Source organism: Tamandua tetradactyla, chromosome 1 (genome assembly GCF_023851605.1).
Source record: "Tamandua tetradactyla isolate mTamTet1 chromosome 1, mTamTet1.pri, whole genome shotgun sequence".
In the NCBI taxonomy this organism is placed as follows: Eukaryota; Metazoa; Chordata; class Mammalia; order Pilosa; family Myrmecophagidae; genus Tamandua; species Tamandua tetradactyla.
Window position 1 is genome coordinate 130,324,351 of NC_135327.1, and position 18,802 is coordinate 130,343,152.

The 18,802-nt window shown below is 36.4% G+C and overlaps 2 protein-coding genes across 3 annotated transcripts in view; one reads left to right on the forward strand and one right to left on the reverse strand.

Moving 5' to 3' along the window:
* The window catches only part of ELAPOR2 (endosome-lysosome associated apoptosis and autophagy regulator family member 2), a 217,837-nt gene extending 214,103 nt beyond the window's left edge, over positions 1-3,734 (forward strand). The window contains exon 22 of the mRNA XM_077150709.1: positions 555-3,734. Within this exon, the coding sequence (XP_077006824.1) occupies positions 555-614 (60 nt within the window). The 3' untranslated portion in view covers positions 615-3,734. The remainder of the gene's footprint in view (positions 1-554) is intronic.
* Positions 3,735-6,886: 3,152 nt separating this feature from the next.
* The window catches only part of GRM3 (glutamate metabotropic receptor 3), a 131,581-nt gene continuing 119,665 nt past the window's right edge, over positions 6,887-18,802 (reverse strand). For both annotated transcript variants that reach the window (XM_077150818.1, XM_077150902.1), the window contains one exon: positions 6,887-7,437. In XM_077150818.1, coding sequence (XP_077006933.1) covers positions 7,353-7,437 — 85 coding nt within the window. In that variant the 3' untranslated portion in view covers positions 6,887-7,352. The remainder of the gene's footprint in view (positions 7,438-18,802) is intronic.

Sequence of the window (18,802 nt, forward strand, 5' to 3'; positions counted from 1 at the left end):
AAAATGTTTTCTCTATTATAGGACTTCAGAAACTTTTCAAGGCCCACCCAAATGGGTGGAGACATGTTGTCACCTAATCCAGTTTAACAACCACTCTTGATTAAATCACATTTCCAGGGAGATGATCTGATTACAGTTTCAAACATTCAGTATTGAATAGGGATTATTGTGCCTTTATGAAATGGGATTTAGATTAAAACATGGTTTTTCTATGGGACATACATCCTTTCAAACCTGCGCGAGCACCCAAGTCATGTGTAACTTTATGAACTGTCAGAGGAGTTTCTTTGTAAGAATCACGGCTGCATTTTTTGGTATCTATTGCAATAAAATGTTTGCTTCTATTTTGGATTTGTCTATCTCTTGGTCATCAAAAGTACCCTTCATCATAGATATCCTTTCTGTTTTATATTTGCCACCTTCATCCAAATGTAAAATCCTAAATACAAGTGATGGATAAACAGATTAAAATAATTTGTGGACTTCCCTTCTGGGCCGGTAAGAACCTAAAATCTTATGGAATTTTAGTGAGTTAGTTTTTTTTTTCCTTATAGGAGAAAGAAGACCATTTTGAATCTGTTCAACTGAAATCCTCAAGACCCCCAAATATATAAAGAGACAGTCCTGTAGCCTTCAGACTAAGGAACAAAGAAACCTCCTCTCTAGTTTCACAGGACTATATACTAGAGCTGGCACCTGCCACATTAATGATCCCTGAGAGAAGAGCCAAGCTGCTGAAAAGGAAAGGAAGTTGAAATGTCTGATTGCCTTATCACGTGGTCAAGTACCTTGCCAAAAAAGGAAAGCAAATGGTCTGGGTCTCCACTGAAGATGAAGCCCAACTCAGGAAGAGATTTATCTGTATATACACATAATTGAAAACCAAGTTTAAACCCACCAGTGCACTGCTGATGCATGCCATATAATTAATGGGTAACTTTTATTCTTTATAACTTCTACATAAAAAGTGTGCTTTGGAGGGCTAATGTAAGCATATATACATTGTGATTCCGTTTATGTCTTTCTTTATTCTTTATGAAATATTTGAAAAAATCTTAAAGTATTTTTATTTTCCCCATTATTTATTTTCCTGACAGATCTTAAAACATCTTTTTCTATTAAAAATGGTGACCAATGAAAGGCAATAAATTTTTCATTTTTCCATAGGAAATCTTCTCTTGATTTCAGAAGCCTAAATTATCAATAATTTTTTAAGAAGAACCAGCATGTGCTTGGGTTATCTAAACTTATAATCATGTTTGGAATTCTATCCTTGCTGGAACTGGTAAGAAGGGCTTGACTGGAAATTTTGAAGGAATTAAGAAACAAATAGGCAAGGAAAAACCTTGACTTTCCATTAATGTAAACAATGGGCAATATCTTAGAAGTCAGATGGTTTAAAACATTTTCTGTAGTGCTTGAAATATAATTTTTTAAAAGTGGAATGTCTTGTTTATCAAACACAAAAATTATGAGGAAGACAGAAGGATGGTTTATCTCTAAATACAGATAATTGTAAAAAGATATTGGTATAAATTTGGTCTATAGAAAATTACAGTGGAACCTTTGTCTCACTTCAAGGATCATTCTCAAAGTTTATATGCTTATTTTTCTGCTACATGATTTTGAGGATTATGACTACCTTGGAAATCTTTTTAAGCCAATAAGGTGGAATTTCAATTTTTGAAAACTGCATATAATTGTATTTATAATCAGAATGTGTTTGTACCATAAGCAGTTAAGAAATAAGGATTGCTGTTCTTACTCGAAAGTGAAATCAGATAATTGTGATATTTCCTATGGGTTATTAGTTTTAGCCAACTTAGATATTTTTTGTTGAAAGAAATTTGAGTGAAGTTGGATCTGACCAATGTTGTGTAAAAAGTGTTGTTCTGGGAAGCGGAAAGAGGGTAGTTTCCTGACCATCAATGAACCAAGGCGCAGTGGTTTGTTTCTAATAAAGAGTAATCTTTATAGCTCTTAATCCAGATTTTGGAAAGTATTGGGGATTGGCTGACAGAAACAGGGTGTATGGGCAGATTTTGTTGAATATTTTGCCCCAAGCACTTCAATGAAATATGGCTTGTAATTTTTCATTCACCTGGTGATGTCTTTATTTTCATGGAAAAGGGAAAAAAATAAATAATTGTGTTTATTTGGCTGGTGGGTGAAATACGTGGCCATTCTGTTATTGAATGAATGTTAACAAGTGTCTTTGTTTTGTGTACATCTCTATACTTGCATATGTGAATACAAGTTAAGGTTGCTGTTATTTTTTTGTTTGCTGTGAGATTCAGGGAGGGTGTCACTGAGCATAAATATATTTGGAGTATAATTTCTTGAGTCTTTTTATGAAGAAGGAAATATTTTGGCTTTGTTGATTTCTATCCTGCTATTAGAGCATTGATGAACTTTTCCTTATCTTGATAAAAAAATTTAAACAAGTGAAGGAAAATGCACTTGAAATGTACCCTTCAGAGGGTAAAGTTTTGCAAGACTGGACAGTCAGGGAGCTTCTGCATAGTCACCTGTCACCTCTCTCTTCATCTTTGGCTGAGCTCAACATATATGTTCCAAGCCATAGAAATAATTAGGATTTGCTCCTAGGTAGCTTCTTTCATCTCCTGTCACTGGACTAAAATCTCTGACATGTCAAAAATGCCTTAAATGTTAATGAACTCTGAAAGTGTAGTTGATATTGAAGGACTTATTCTACTTCTAATTTTAGACATTAAGTAGATTTTGTCAGCTTTGGAAAGGAGCTGTCTTTTGTCTTTGGAGTCCAGTGGTTTATCATTTTTATTCCAAAGCGTTGAAGAAGTACAAGAGAAAGAATATTATGGCAAAAATATTCAGACCAAGTTTGGCTATACAATTCACTTTAGTTTTATGTCTGGCCTTTACAAAGCTCAGCAGAATGTTGAAAGGCATAAACGTATTAATCATGTTTCTGTGACTTTAAATTGACGTTTGTTATTCCTTTCTCCCCCTAAGTGATAGAAGAGGCTATTTGTTGCTTTTCCTAAAAGGCCCAGTTTTGAAGCCTTAAATACTTCATTAAGTCAACTGTTGCCTATAACACATCCTAGCACTTTGTCAAAGCATATTTAAATCAGTTTTCCACTGGATGAGGACATATCTTCTATGGAAAAATTATATCATGCCATTTAACAATGTTGAACAATTTGATATGTTCGCTTGATTAAAAAGACTGAATTTTTGTCATTGTTGACTTTTCCCTCCTTTTGTTCCTAGTAATAAGGTCCTTTCTAGGATTAAAAATATTTCGTAGTATTTTTGTGTAGACTTTTGTCATTATTTTCTCCCCAAGAACGGAAGGTAGTTTAAATTAATTATGTGGAAGAATTGCTTGGGTCCAGTCATTTAACAACAAGACCATCCAGGCCCCCAGATTATAGATCATGATTGACGGGGCTTCTTCAAGGCCAATCTAGTGGACTGGTGTTTGGCTTCTATTGATAAAAGCTACTGCCTATAATTCATGATCATTCCCAGTGATAAGCTAACGTGCAAATCATGTCTCTCTTCATCATGAAAATAAATTTCCTGGGGTGGGCAGATGATTCCATTTGCCAAGTTTAAAGTCAGTGTATTCCTCAGATTTATCTTTTCACACTAAAGATATGTAGGGTAGATCTTTGGAAGACCTAAAGTACCCCCACATCTATTTTATAGTAACCATGAATATTATCCCAGGTTTATATAAATTTATTGCTAAGATAACTGGATTTGGGGCTAACATTCAATCTTGCATACAGACCCAATTAAAGTAACCATAAGGAAGTATGGAATATTGCTGCATAAAAATACCTTTAGCCGAGAGTCCTGAGCCTAGATGCTGAAGAGCATCCCCCTGGTCCATTTGCATGCATTCAGGCAGGGCACACCTCAATCCTCATACATTTAAAGATTTACTGAGTTGGAAAAGACAGAGTTCTTTTTATGACTGTTATTTTAAGAAACAGATCTCCAGTTTCCTTAAAGAACATATAAACCTTTTAATTTCCCCATCTAATTAATAACTCATGGAGGAAGAGTGTCTAAAATAGCTTGTGAATATTGGCAACTTTGAGTGAGGGGAGGCCAACACTTCCTTTAACTCAGATGACTGATTTCAGATTGCCATTGGTTTGGTTTTATATAAAAGAAATAAACTAGTGGAATGATGTAATCTAAGCTTTCTGTCGCATAGTAGGAGTGCTAATTGTCTTATTCATGGGCTGAGATTTTGCTATCCAAGCTGCAGAGGTTATATATGCATGGGGGCGCCATCTTCCTGGAACCATACTTCTTGGCTTCCTTTTGCCAAAGAACTCTGGGGCCAAAGCGATCATGGTAGACAAATATGTCAGGGGCTATCTGAGAGAAAGTATGGAGTTGAAGACTGGCCTAATTGCCTGCGTTTTCAGCCACTCTTTTAATCTGCCCTTTGGTCAGTCTGCCAGCCAGTCTGTCCCACAGCTTGAAAATGGAGACCATTTTATTTTACCATAAAAAAACCTGGATGGGTAAGAGAATCTAGTAATATTTAAACTAGATAGAACACAAAAGGCTTCAGATGCTGTAAACAGCCAGAACACCAGTGATAACTCGTTAGGCTCTGATGTTTCCTGGTTGAGTGTGATTTGTTATTCCAGTAGAATTCTTTAGGTTCAGAAGTTTTTGAGAATATGGATAGACTCAATTGGGTTTATATTCTAAAAGATGAAATGTTACTGAAGTTCAAAAAAAGAATCAACCAAAAACCTATCTGTTTGAAATAGCTTATGTAAAAAAGATTTAATGGTTGTCATTTTCCATACATACTCTGAATGATTTCTAAAAACTATTTCTAGAAATCACATTTTAGAGGCCACACTTTAAAATCAGATACAAGGCTTGTGGCAAGGAAGGAGAAAATGACAAGAGCTACCAGTTTACGCATTTTTGGTGTACTAGCAGGGCATGAAATACAGTAGCTATTGATCAAAGCTCAGTTCTCAAAAACACAATTTTCTCAAGATTCATACACAAACCTAATTGTCATTTTAAAAAGATCCATGATTAATTTGATTGTTTGAGGCATCAGCTGTGTTTTTGAAGCAACTCATCTGATACTGTTTTTCTCGTGTTGTCACATATCATCAGTGGTTTGAGTTTATTTTCTCTCTCATCAACCCTGTCTCAGCCTTTATCTTGAGATGCTCATTCCGAACACACTTAGCTAGCATTCTGCCAGTTTCATTTACAGCAGAGTTCCTTTGGCTTTTCTAGTATTGTTGAATCTATTACCTAATCTACAGTACCAAATTTCAAGTTCTTATTTGAATATTAAAATTGGGGAACTGGTGAGCATTGTTGTTTTTGAGCATCAGGTGGATTAGGAGTGAATGATTAGGTTGTTGACTCAAATGTATCCAGAAAGAAGAGAAGAATTTCTAACCCCTGCTTATTTCATTTCTCAAGGCTAGCCCTGTTGGCTTTTGTGTAAATGTTCTTTATATTTGGCTGTTTTAAAAATACATTAATATGTCTTGATTATCCAGGCAGTGGTTAAGAAGAAGCCTGCAGGTTTCTCCATAACTTTGATTCTATCCTTCCTTCCTCTTAATTCTCTTCCTCAGTCACAGTTCCTTCATTGGAGTCTTTTCTGGTCTTTATGCTTCTTAAAGAAAGGGTCTGCATCTTAGTTTTTTTTTTACCTTTCTTTCTGTTGTGGGTTGAATGCTAGTCACATTCAACCGTGCATGTTACTTTATTTGGAAAAGGAGTCTTTGCAGATATAATTAAGTTAAGGAATTTGATATGAGAAGATCATCTTGGATTATCAGGGTGGACCCGAAATCCAGTGACAAGTGCCCTTAGGAGACAAACGGAGGAGACAGACACAGAAGAGAAGGCAATGAGAAGATGGAGTTTGTAGTAATGCGCAACAAGCCAAGGAAGCTGGTAGTGACCAAAAGCTAGAGCAGGCATGGAACGGATTCCACCCTGGAGCCTCTGGAAGGAGTGTGGCCCCACCAACAGCTTGATTTTGGAGCTGGTATCAAGAACAGTGAGAGAATACATTTCTGTTTTAAGCTACCCAGTGTAAAATCTAGGTGTAGAAACTGATACACCCTCTATCCAAAGTACCTGGCACAGGATCTGACAGGTGTAGGTACTCAGTAAATTTTATTATGTTAACAAATATTTTGTGACTAATGAGTTTACAGGGTGAAATAGAATAGTACTGGTAAAAAAAAAATAAGCCACAGTTTTACTTGTCCATGCTTTCCCTAGTCACTCCTTTATTTAGGATAGTAAAAACTTCAAATTTAGTGATAAGCTTGTGTGTTTGCCTGGCCATTGTTACTGGGACTTTGAAAAGCACTGGGTAATAAAATATCCTGCATTTTTATCGCCTCATTTAACTATTAATGGTGAGAGTGATTCCAATGGAATGGCAAGAAACTTTCCCAGTGTTCTTAAAGTAATTAAAGTTGTTTTTGGAAATGAGAGCCATCAAAACTTCCCTGACAGGCCACAATCTCTGCACTCAGGATAGAGGTACCCTATCCTTCTTGACTTAGAATCCTCCTTAGCAAATTTTGGGCTATTATCCAGACATAGAGTAGAGCAACCAGTAATCTGCAATGTCATTTGGCCATGGAGATGCTTTGATACTTATGGTGTTGTCAGCCAATCTCTGATCATTGTGACCTGCAAAGAAGTCTAAATCTGCTCGCAACACTCCGGCAGGGTAACAACTTGCGTTCACACTATGTATAGATAAGAAGAGAAAAAGAGAATCTTCCAACATTAAAAGAAGAAATGTGGAAGTGATTTGAGGTCAACATATTCAAATTACCTTTAGGATTTATAAAGAACAAACCATTATCCGGCATGCAAAACCTTGGTGATTTCATTTTCAGTATCTTTACATTAATACAGGTGCTTTTTATTTTGTGCTGAGAAAAACAACGTGTTACACATAATGTAACTTTAATATACAACATAGAAACTCATCCTAAATTAGTTACAACAGGGACCTACAAAAAACTTCATAGGAAAAAAAGCTACCTAATATTGCCACCATGTTTTTAGTAGACTGACCCGGTCAGACCCTGTCAACACTGCTCAGCTGTGTAAACACTGGTTATTTCCATGTTCTTGGAATTATTAACAATAGGGGCACTAAAATCAGTCTAAAAAGTTCTATCACATCACTACTGTACAGTCCTCAAAAATAATTTATTGTACTATTTCTAAAAAAAGGTACTAAGGTTGTTCTTTTGCTCTGTTTCCATATTCTGGAGCTGCACATGAGCACTTTTTTTCTTCTAACAGTCTAAAAACACGAGAACTGAACTTCAATTCACAATCACAGAGATGAGGTGGTGGAGTCGAGGACTTCCCGCCCGTTGCACACCGTTGGCACATAAGTGCTTGCAGAGGCTGGAAAACACAAGTGGGACAGAAAACTCAGTTAGTCATGTGGGCTACATAGGAAATGGCACGGATAGTCTGAGACATAGTTAAAATTAAGTTAAAAAGTCATTTTAATTTGGCTTTGGAAAATGCTAAGTGATTTAATGCTGCATTAGGTCAACTTTTTAAATATGTTCTGCTCAACATTAGTTTGCATCCTACAACACACCACAACTAATGTCCTATCTCTTAGAGAGAGAGTTTATGAGTATAAGCATTGCTGAAAGAAGTCACTTGTAGGTTTAAATTCGTGTTGGTCATCTGTGAACTAGTTAACATGCAATGTGCAAAAGTAAAAGATCACTGCAATTTTCCTATAGATTGTTAAATTACTGTTCCATACATTAATTAGCTTTGCTTTCTATGGCCAGGGATAACTCTTTTGTAGTATGAGTCAGATGTGAACTTCAGTGATTTAAGAATGTTTAATATATTTTCATAGTTCAAATAGATAACCTCAGTAAAAGCATTAGGGAGGGCTGGGGAGCTGAGAGCTTCAATTTCATAACAGTTCTCAGAAAAGAAAAAACTTCCAAAAGAATCATGTCCTTGTTAATGACAATGGTGACAACAGAGTCACAGCATTGAGTTTAATATGGATGTGTATATTCATTCATTTTCTATCACTTAGTTTTCCTGGAAACAATTCTTAGCTTTTAACTTGTTTTTTATTTGTTGGTTAGTTTTGATTATTACTATTCCTTTATTTTAGATGTTATAATAGGTGTATGGTGACACCTCATGCAGTCTTTTGTTTTCATTAGAGAAGTTGTGGGTTTACAGGAAAACCATGCAAAAATAAAGGTTCCCATATACCACCTTCTTATTAACACCTTGCATTGATGTGGTACATTTGTTCCAATTGAGGATAGCACACTTTATAATTTACTATTAACTATTATAGTCCATTATTTGCATTAGAATTCACTGTATTGTACAGTCCTATGTTTTTAAAAAAATTTTATTCTGTTACCATGTATACAACCTAACATTCTCCCTTTTCACCATGTACAGATATATACTTTAATACTATTATGTTCGCAATGTTGTGCTACTATCACTACCAGCCATTACTAAAATGCTTCCTGATGAAAAAAAAATTCTGTACACTTTAAGAATTAATTTCCTATTCCCCATCCCTATCCCATCCCCTGGCAACCTGTATACTAGATTTTTTTTTTTTTTTTTTGCATGGGCAGGCTCCAGGAAATGAACCCGAGTCTCTGGCATGGCAGGCAATAATTCTGCCACTGAGCCTCCATTGCACCACCTAGTACTCTAGATTTTGACTCTATAAGTTTGCTTATTCTAATTATTCATACCAGTGAGATCACACAATATTTTTACTTTGTATCTGGCTTATTTCACTCAACATGATATCATCAATGTTCCTCCATATTGTCCTGTTATCTGGACTTCATTCATTTTTATGGCTGAGTAATATTCCTCAGTGTGTATATACCAGTATTTTATTTATCCATTCATTGGTTGATGGATACTTGGGTTGCTTGCATCTTTTGGCAATTGTGAGTAATATTGCTATGTACATTGGTATGCAAATATCTGTTTGAGTCCCTGCTTTCAATTCTATTTTTAGATATACCAACAAGTGGAATTTCTGGGTCATGTGTTAATTCTATACTTTTCTTTTTAAGGAGCTACCAAATTGTGTTCTACAGCAGCTGCACTATTTTACATTCTCACCAGCAATGAATGAGAGTTACTGTTTTTCTACATCCTCTCCAATGCTTGTTATTTTCCTTTTTCTTTTTCAAAATAGTAGCCATTCTAGTGGATGTGAAGTGATTACTTATTCTGGTTTTCATTTACATTTCCCTAATGACTAATGATGTTGAACATATTTTCATGTGCTTTTCTGGTCTATGTGTACCATCTTTGGAGAAATATCTATTCAAGTTTCTTGCCATTTTTAAACTTGTCTTTTTGTTGTTGCATTGTAAGATTTCTTTATATATTCTGGATGTTAAGCACTTGTCAGAAATATAGCATCCAAATATTTTCTTCCATTCTTTAGGTTGTCCTTTCACTTTCATGATAAAGCCCTTTGGTGCAAAGAAGTTTTAATTTTGATGAAGTACCATTTATTTCTGTTGTTTTTGCTTGTGCCTTGGGTGTAAAGTTTAAGAAACCATTACCTAACACAAGATCCCAAGGATGCTTCCCTACATTTTCTTCTAGGAGTTTTAAAATTCTAGCTCTTATATTTGGGTCTTTGACCATTTTGAGTTGATTGTTGTATATGGTATGAGGTAGGGGTCCACTTTCATTCTTTTACACATGGACATCCAGTTGGTAAAGAGACTATTCTTTTCCTATTGAGGGGAATTGGTATCCTTGTTAAAAATCAATTGTGTATAGAAGTGAGGGTTAATTTCTGAACTCTCAATTTGATTCCATTACTCTATATGTCTCTCCTTGTACCAGTACCATGCTGTTTTGATTACTGTGGCTTTGTGATAAGTTTTAAGACTGGGAAATGTGAGTCCTCCAACTTTGTTCTGTTTCAAGATGGGTTTGGCTATTCAGGGTCCCTTGCCCTTTCAGGTATATTTGATGACTAGCTTGTCCATTTCTGCAAAGAAGGCTGTGGGAAATTTGATAGGGATTGTGTTGAATCTGTTCATTGCCTTGGGTAGAAATAACATCTTAACCAAATTTAATCTTCCAATCCATGAACACAGAATGCCCATACTATTATTTGGGTTTTCTTTGATTCCTCTTAGAAGTGTTTACTGTGTATAAGTTCTTTGCATCCTTGGTTAGATTTATTCCTAGATATTCAATTTTTTTAGTTGCTATTGTAAATAGAAGTTATTTTTATTCCTCTTATTGTAAATTACTAGTGTACAGAAACACTACTGATTTTTGGGATATTGTTCTTATACCCCACCATTTGCTGAATTCAGTTTTAAGCTCTAGGAGTGTTCTGGTGTGGTATTTTTCAGGATTTTCTGTATACAGTTTCATCATCTGCAAATAGGTAACATTTTGCTTCTTTCCAGTCTTGATGTCTTTTTTTTTTTTTTTTTTTTTGGCATGGGCAGGCTCTGGGAATCAAATGTGGGTCTCCGCCTGGCAGGCAAGAATTCTGGCACTGAGCCACCATTGCACCACCCACAATCTGGTTGTCTTTTATTTCTTTTTCTTGCCTAATTGTTCTGGCAAGAATTTCAGGTACAGTGTTGAATAACAGTGGAAACAGTGGTCATCCTTGTATTATTCCTGATGTTAGGGGCAAACCTCTCAGTCTTTCACCATTAAGTAAAATGTCAGCTGTGGGTTTTTCATATATTTCCTTTATCATGTTGAGGAAATTTCTTCTATTCCTAGCTTTCTAAAGGTTTTTATCGAGAAAGGGTATTGGATTTTGTCAAATGTTTTTTCATGCCAACTGTGATGATCATGTTTTTTTTTTTTTTTCCTTCATTCAGTTAATGTGGTGTATTACATTACCTGGCTTTCTTATGTTGAACCACCACTGAATACCTAGGATAAATTCTATGTCATCACAGTACGTAATTCTTTTAATATGCTGTTGGATTTTGTTTGTTGGTATTTACTTGATGAGTTTTACATCTATATTTAGGAGGAATGTTGGTCAGTAAATTTCTTTATCTTACTTTGGTATGAGGGTGATGTTTGCCTCATAAAATGAAGTAATGAGTGTTACCTCCTCTTCAATTTTTTTCGAACAGTTTGAGTAGGGTTAACTGCTAATTCTTTTTTATAATGCTTGGTAAAATTCTCCTGTGACCGGGGGGTTTTGGTTATTGATTCAATCTGTTTTACAGTCATTGGTTTCCTGAGATTTTCTGTTTCTTCTTGAGTCAGTGCAGGTAGTTTGTATGTTTCCAGGAATTTGTCCATTTCTTCTAAGCTATCCAATTTGTTGGCACACAGTTGTTCATAGTATTCACTTTTCATTTCTGATTTTGTGTTCTCTTTTTTTTCTTTGTCAGTCTAGCTAAAGTTTTGTTGATTTTTTCAAAGAATCAACTTTGAATTTTGTTGACTCCATTGTTTTTTATTCTCTCTTTCATTATCTCAGCTCTAATTTTTGTTTTTCCCTCCTTCTGATTACATTGTGTTTAGTTTGCAATTCTTTTTATAGTTCTTCAAGTCTTCAGGTTAAGTCCATGAATTGAAATCTGTCTTCTTTTTTACATAAGCTTTTAGAGTTCTAAAATTCCCTCTAAGCATTGCCTTTGCTGCATCCCGTAAGTTTTGGCAAATTATATTTTCATTTTCATTTATCTCAAGATGTTTCCTCTGTTCCCTTATAATTTTTTCTTGAATCCATTGGTTTTTTTTTTAAGAGTATGCTTTTTAATTTCCACATATTTTTGAATTTTCCATTTCTACTGTTATTGATTTCTAGCTTTATGCCTTTGTGGTCAGAGAAGATACATTGCATGATTTCAGAATAGCTCAATGTACTGAGACTTGTTTTGTGACCTAGGGTATGGCGTATCTCAGAGAATGATCCATATGCATTTGAGTAGAATGTGTATTTCTATTGTTGTTGGGTGAAGTGTTCTACATATGTCTGTTAGGTCTAGTTGGTTGGTTTAGGAATCATTCAAGTCCTATTACTTCCTTATTGATCTTCTGTCTAGATGTTCTGTTATCGAAAGTGATGTATTAAAGTTTCCTACTATTAATACAGAACCATCTATTTCTCCTCTCAAAGTTGTCAATATTTGTTTAATATATTTGGGGCTCTGCTCTTAGGTGCATATATATTTATAGTTGTCACAGTTTCCTGTTGAGTTGACCCCTCTAAGAGTAAATAATGATCATCTTTGTCCTTCATAATAGTTTTTTACTTAAAGCCTGTTTTATCTGATATTTCGTATAGCTACCCAGGTCTCTTTTGGTTACTACTTGCATGGTATATATTTTTTCCCATCTTTTGAAATGTTCAACTTACCGAAGTCTTTGAATTTAAGGTGAGTCTCTTGTAAACCACATATACTTGGGCTGTGTGTTTTTAAAAAATCCATTCAGTCAATCTTCTTTTTGACTGGAGAATTTATCCATTTACATTTAAAGTCACTACTGATAATGCAGGATTTTCTTCTGCCATTTTGCTATTTAGTCCTTACGTGTCTTATATCCTTTTTTGTTCATTAGTTCTTCAGTTGATGCCTATTTTCATATTTATATGATTTTTTTTATCATATATTCAGTTTCCTTCTCATTTCTATATGGATATATTTTCCTTGTGGTTACCATGGGGTTAAAAGGTAATATCTCAAATCTTTAACAATCATATTTTATTTGACACCAATGTGACTTCAATAGCATATACATGCTACACTGTTCCCATACCTCTCCATCTCTCCACCTTTTTTGTACTTAATACAGATTATATCTTTGTACATTATATATGCAAAATCATAGATTTATCATTATTTTTCATGCTTTTTTATTTTAAGCACCATCAAAAGTAAGAAGTGGAATTACATGTCAAAAAATACAATTTGATAGTACTGGCATTTATAGTTATTCCTATGGCTACCTTTATTGGAGATCTTTATTTCTTTATGCTGCTTTTATTCCCTGTCTAGTTTCCTTCCGTTTCAGTTCTAGCATTGTTTGTAACTCAGGTCTAGTGGTAATTAACTCTGTCAGCTTTGTTTACTTGGGAATGTCTTAATCTCTCCCTCAGTTTTGAAAGAAAGTCTTGTCAAATATAATTGTTGGTTGACATTTGTTTTTCTGTCAGTACTTTAAATATTTCAACCCACTGCCTTCTTGCTTCCATGGTTTCTGATGAGAAACTGACACCATCTAGTTGGGACCCCCTTTTACATACACATTGCTCTTTTCTTGCAACCTGAATTCTCTCCTTGGCTTTTGCATTCAACAGTTTGATCAGTATGTGATGGTATATTTTTCTTCAAGTTTTACTTGTTTTAGGTTCTTCTGGGCCTCTTGGAGGTCTATATTCATGTCTTTTCTAAGCTTGGGAAGTTTTTTTGTCATTATTTATTTGAATATTCTTTCTATCCCTTCCTCTCTTTTTACTTCTCCGTGGACCCTTACTGCATATATTGGTATGCTTGTCGGTTTCTCTGAGGTTTTTTTATGCTATTTTTGCCTTTTATAATTCTTTTTTCATTCTGTTCCACAGCCTGACTCATTTCAATCACCTTGTCTTTGAGTTCATGATTCTTTCTTCTGCCTGATCTGATCTACTGTTGAAATCCTACTGGGAATTTTTCATTTCAGTTGTGGTCTTCAACGAGTAGTTCTGTTGGGTTTCCTTTTTAAAATTCCTATCTCAGTATTGAGATTCTCATATTCTTTATTCTTTGTTTTCCTGATATCCTTTAGTTTGTTCTATTTTTTTTCAGCAGCTCGAGCAAACTGAAGATCATTTTTTTAAAGTTTTTGTCCAGTATTCCACAATCTGGACTTCTATGTGGATGTTTTTTGGATTTTTTTCTCTTCCTTTTTGGATAGGTCATCACTTCCTGCTTCTCAGTTTTCTTGTATCTTCTGTTGCACACGGTAACATTTTAATATTTTAAACAGTTGACTCTGGAACTTATCTCCCAAGATGCTTGTCTCTCAAATTTGAATCTAGCTAGTGAAATGACAGAGATTTTCTTGAGTGTCATGAACTGATAAAACATAGAAAACCTAAGGAAAAACACTTTCCACTCTCTTTGCAAATTTGGCTTTGCATTTACTAGTGCTCTCCTTAAGAGTTCAGCCCTCCTATCAGAAAGGTCAGCCTAAGGTGAATACAAAGTTCAGTGTCATCCCTGCTTTTCTGGGCCCGTGTCTTGCTCTGAGCTTGGGCATGCTAGTGGCCTTAGAAGTTCCCCTGTTAACAGGAGTTAGAATGCCTCCTCTACTTCCCAGGAAACAGACCATCTCCCTCTGCAGGGTAGTCCACTGCAGTATTTAGAGCAGGTATGCCCCTATGCCAGGCATAGGTCTCTCTTGTTTCTTACAATGCTTTCATTGTCTCAAGCTGCTTTTGCCTGGTAGACAAATTCTGGGAAGGGGTACTCTGGAGAGGAATGTCTTTCCCCTCCCAAACAAAGCCAGGGACCCACAAAGTGCCACAGCCTCAAACTGTCCTGGGGAGGGAATGAGGGAGAAGACCAGGAAGGAGTTGGCTTTCATCACTAGCATCTTCCCAGCATATGTAGTCCTTCAACTGGCTTCTCCAGCTGTGAGGAAGCATACCATCTTTAAGTCTCCTCTGTCATCTTTGTTGGGGTAGAGTTCAACAATGGCTTCCCTCAGAGATGGGCCTCCAGTCTGTGAAGTAGCTAATCAAAAGCTTTGATCCACAATTGGGCTGCATCATTATCCCCCTCTGTCCCCGCCCCCCCCCCTCCAACCCCTCCTGCCTGGGATCTTGGAGAACTGGATTTTTATGTCCTTTCTGGCACAAGCAAGCTATACTAGGGGCTAGACCCCACTTTTGCCTGCTGCAAGTGGATGGGTGATTGTACCTAACAAGTGGAGAGAGCAAGTTACTGTATGGTTATTCAACATAATTTATCAGTTTTTTACTTCTGTTTTTCTCTGGATGCTGCGCAGTGTCCTACTGGACTCCAGAGTTTCAAATAGTTGATACAGATAGCTCCTGCCTGTTTAATAGCTGTTTTAGTGGAGGGACGGATTTCTGGAGCATCCTACCCCATCTTCCCACAATCTCATCTTGTTTTTTTTTGAGAAATCTGGATACAGACAAGTTATCTCTTTCATTCTTAATGCCTCTTCTCTTCATTGAATGATGACAAAATCAGGAAGCCCAGTTCTCTTTGGATGAAAACATACAGCCAAGTGAATTATTCAAAGAAGTGTCTTTATGCTACCTTTTATGGCTCTCTGTGGCCCATCCCTTGGCTGTCCATCTCAACATACTCTGCCCAGCAGAAGCTTATCCTCTAGGTTACCTCACAAACCACAGTCCAGATCAAATGGACCTTTCAACTGTCCCATTCTTTAAGGGCATGTCTCTTGGTTAATAATCAGATAATTTCATGCTAACATGTTCATTCCTGATAATGGAGATAGTCTTGCCCTATAAATTTGCATTCTGCAAAAAAATTTATTTAAACATGAAAGAGTAACTAATTATGAAATTTAAGATTTTATGGCATTCAGTGGGGGAGCATTTACCATATTTGGGGTACTGAAGTCTTACAGCAGATGCACAACCAGGCAAACTCCATCCCCTGAAGTACGCATTGCTTACTTGGCTAGGTATTTGAGAAAATCCATAAAATAATCCATGTCTTTGTGGCTGCCTACTGGTACAGTGGAGTCATGTGACATGTTTACTCTTTTGGAGGTTTTTTTCCTTTATTATTTTTAGGGTCAGATTCAATATTCTTTAGAATTCGAGCACATTAATAGCTACAACATCTTTTATAGCCAGCATTGCATCATTTACGTTTCTTGACACTTCTACAATGAAGAAATTTTAACACAATGAGTGCCAGATAAACATTTGATGGAAAGAGACAGTGATAATTCCATATGTGAGGACTTTATTCTTTCCAAGTATTTTCATATACTTTCTCTAATTCCCACTTTCATCAAAGGTAGGTAAGGTAAGAGAAAAAAACAAGATGAAGTGAATTTCAAACCACAATTCACTGGAAATCTAAGAGAGTCCTACAGGCTGTCCAACTTGGGCTCTTTCGACAACCCTTGTATCCAGCAGCCTATAGACCTCTCCACAAGGATGTTTAATAGACATTGCAAAATCATGGGGCCAAAGCAGAACTCTTGATTCCCTAACCAGTTCCCCTTCCTTACCTCAGTGATTAGTCTCACCACTCAGAGGATTATCCACAAAGAAACCTAAAATTTAGCTTTTATTCCTTTACATCCTTCCCCCCATATCAAACCCACATTCAGGTCCAATCAACTCTATCTCCATATCCAGCTCCTTTCCTCTCTGCATCGACCACCCTAGGCCCAACCACCATTATCTTCCTCTTGACTAATACAATAGCCATGCCTCTGGTATCACTATTCCCATTCCTGCCTCCCTGCAATACATTTGCTTCACTGTAGTGAGAACACCTGTTTAAAAATGTGCTTGTTTCTTACATGGATAGGCACAAGGAATTGAACCCTGGTCTCCGGCATGGCAGGTGAGAGCTCTGCCACTGAGCCACCTTTGTCCGCCCGAGAACACCTTTTTAAATTAAGTCAAATTATGTCATTCACCTACCTACAAGCCTCCAAAAGCTTCCGTTTGAGTTCTAACTCCTTACTCTGATTCAAAAATCCCATGCCTTTTGGACCATTCCTGTCTCTCCGCATTCACCTCATTCCACATTTTCTTCTTCCCTTTTTTGTTTTTGTCCTCATTCACAACAGATCTGTTTCCAAACTCTGGTCTTTGCAAATAGCCATTGCTTCTGCCAGGTGTACTCTTTTCCCTGATCATCGTATGTCTGGCTCCTTCCTGTCATCTACATCTAAAAGGTCACCTCCTCAGAAAGGATGTCATCAGGCCACCTAATGTAAAAAGTAGCCAGCCTGTTACTCTCTCACACCACCACCCAATTTTAATTCTAACCCATTTGTTGCTTCCTGATCATTTCTTGCTTTTTTGTGGTTGGGGGTATGTGTGTGTTTGTATATTTTTCACTCTTGACTAGAAAATATGCAGGCATTTTGCTTGTCTTTTTCATTATTTTATCCCTAGTGCTGGTCACGGAACAGGCCCTCTTACATATTTTCTAAATGACTGTACAAATGTTTGCATTTCACAGAAAATGGGAACCAGTGGAAGTTTCAAGAAGAAAACCTTTTAACCTGAAGAAACGACCAGGGCATGTGAAGCCTGTAGGCAGTCTTCTTTTAGAACAGGTGGGCGTTTTCTGCCCCTCAAGTCACACTGTGGCAACGACCATCAGTTGCCTCTGTGAACTGGCTCAGGCTGTGAGCTCCCCATGGCAGACATTCTGCTTTTGACATTTTGACTAATCTTTTTATCTTTTCCAGGATCAAGTTTTATTATTTCTGGGCAAGTTTTCATTTTCAGAGATTGAGAAGGAAGGATGTGTCATGGGAGTAAGTCTAAGAGAACAAGGGACTGATGTGCTAATACCCCTTTCTGTCTTCCTTGGACTAGTCTAATATCCTCTCTTCCTGCATCCCTTAGGATTATATCAGAAACCTACTCTGATGTTCCCCCACGCTACTGTGGAACTTGATGTAATGCTGCTCTTTGAAGTGTATTCTTACACTCTGCATTCTAATTCTTTTAAATTCAGTGTATTTTGACTAGCTAGGTAAGAACTATAGGGCTGCAAAGGTTAGCTTCATGGAAAATTCTCAAGTTCTAGTTTAAAATAATCTACTGTACACCCCATGAACATCATTATGGAAGTTTACAGCATAGCTTTGAGTCATCTACCTGCTTCATAGGGACATGAAACGGAATGCCCTATGTCAGAATGTCTAAAAGGGGAGGAAGATAGTACAAATTCAAGGCTGTCTTATAAAGAAATACAAGACTCTTTCTGCAGCTATTTTTTTCCCTAAACACTTTTTAACATATTGAAGGGAACTGTAACTTGTATTTTTTTCTTCTCTTTTACTGTTTCATCTGTAGCTGTTGCCAATACACTTTTATTATGTAAAAAAATATTCTCATTTTTGTACATGCTGCTGAATATAGTAGAGGAAATTATTGTTTTATGAGTTTACTATCTCAATTACTTTGCCTTTCATAAATATTTTACATATGCCTCCTATACCAGCCCATCTGTTATTCCCCAAGGTAATAAAATATGTGGAAAAGCAAAGTATTGTAATTTTTGTGTGTGTTTGTGATGAGCTTTTGCTATTATTCTAATGAAATTCTCATGAGATTTTTAACGGTGTAAATTTAGCCCATTTTCTTAAGTGCGGTTAAGGAGATTTCTATAATCTTCCTTTCTGTCACAAATGAGGCATGCAGTTCTATTTTTGGTTTTCCTGTGGTTTAGGAGATTGGCAGCTATTAGTTACTCTAGATTAAGGTGATGCTTAGGACATTAGAAGTGAAAACTGAAGTTAGGTGACAAAGACCAAATATGCTCCACCATTGATCACAAAAGAGCAATTCACACCTTTCAAAAGGGATATTTTGCTTCACAATTCAGCGAGGCATTGGAAATCAATGCAGTCAAGTGGCAGCTTTATCTCTCTCTCTGAAATCCATTTCTCTTCTACCAGGAATGCACAGGCTGGCCCGGCTTTGGAGAAAATGACTTTATTTGTTCAGGTATCTGGGGCTCTCAATCAATGCTAACCACATTCATTTAATAGATTCTTATGG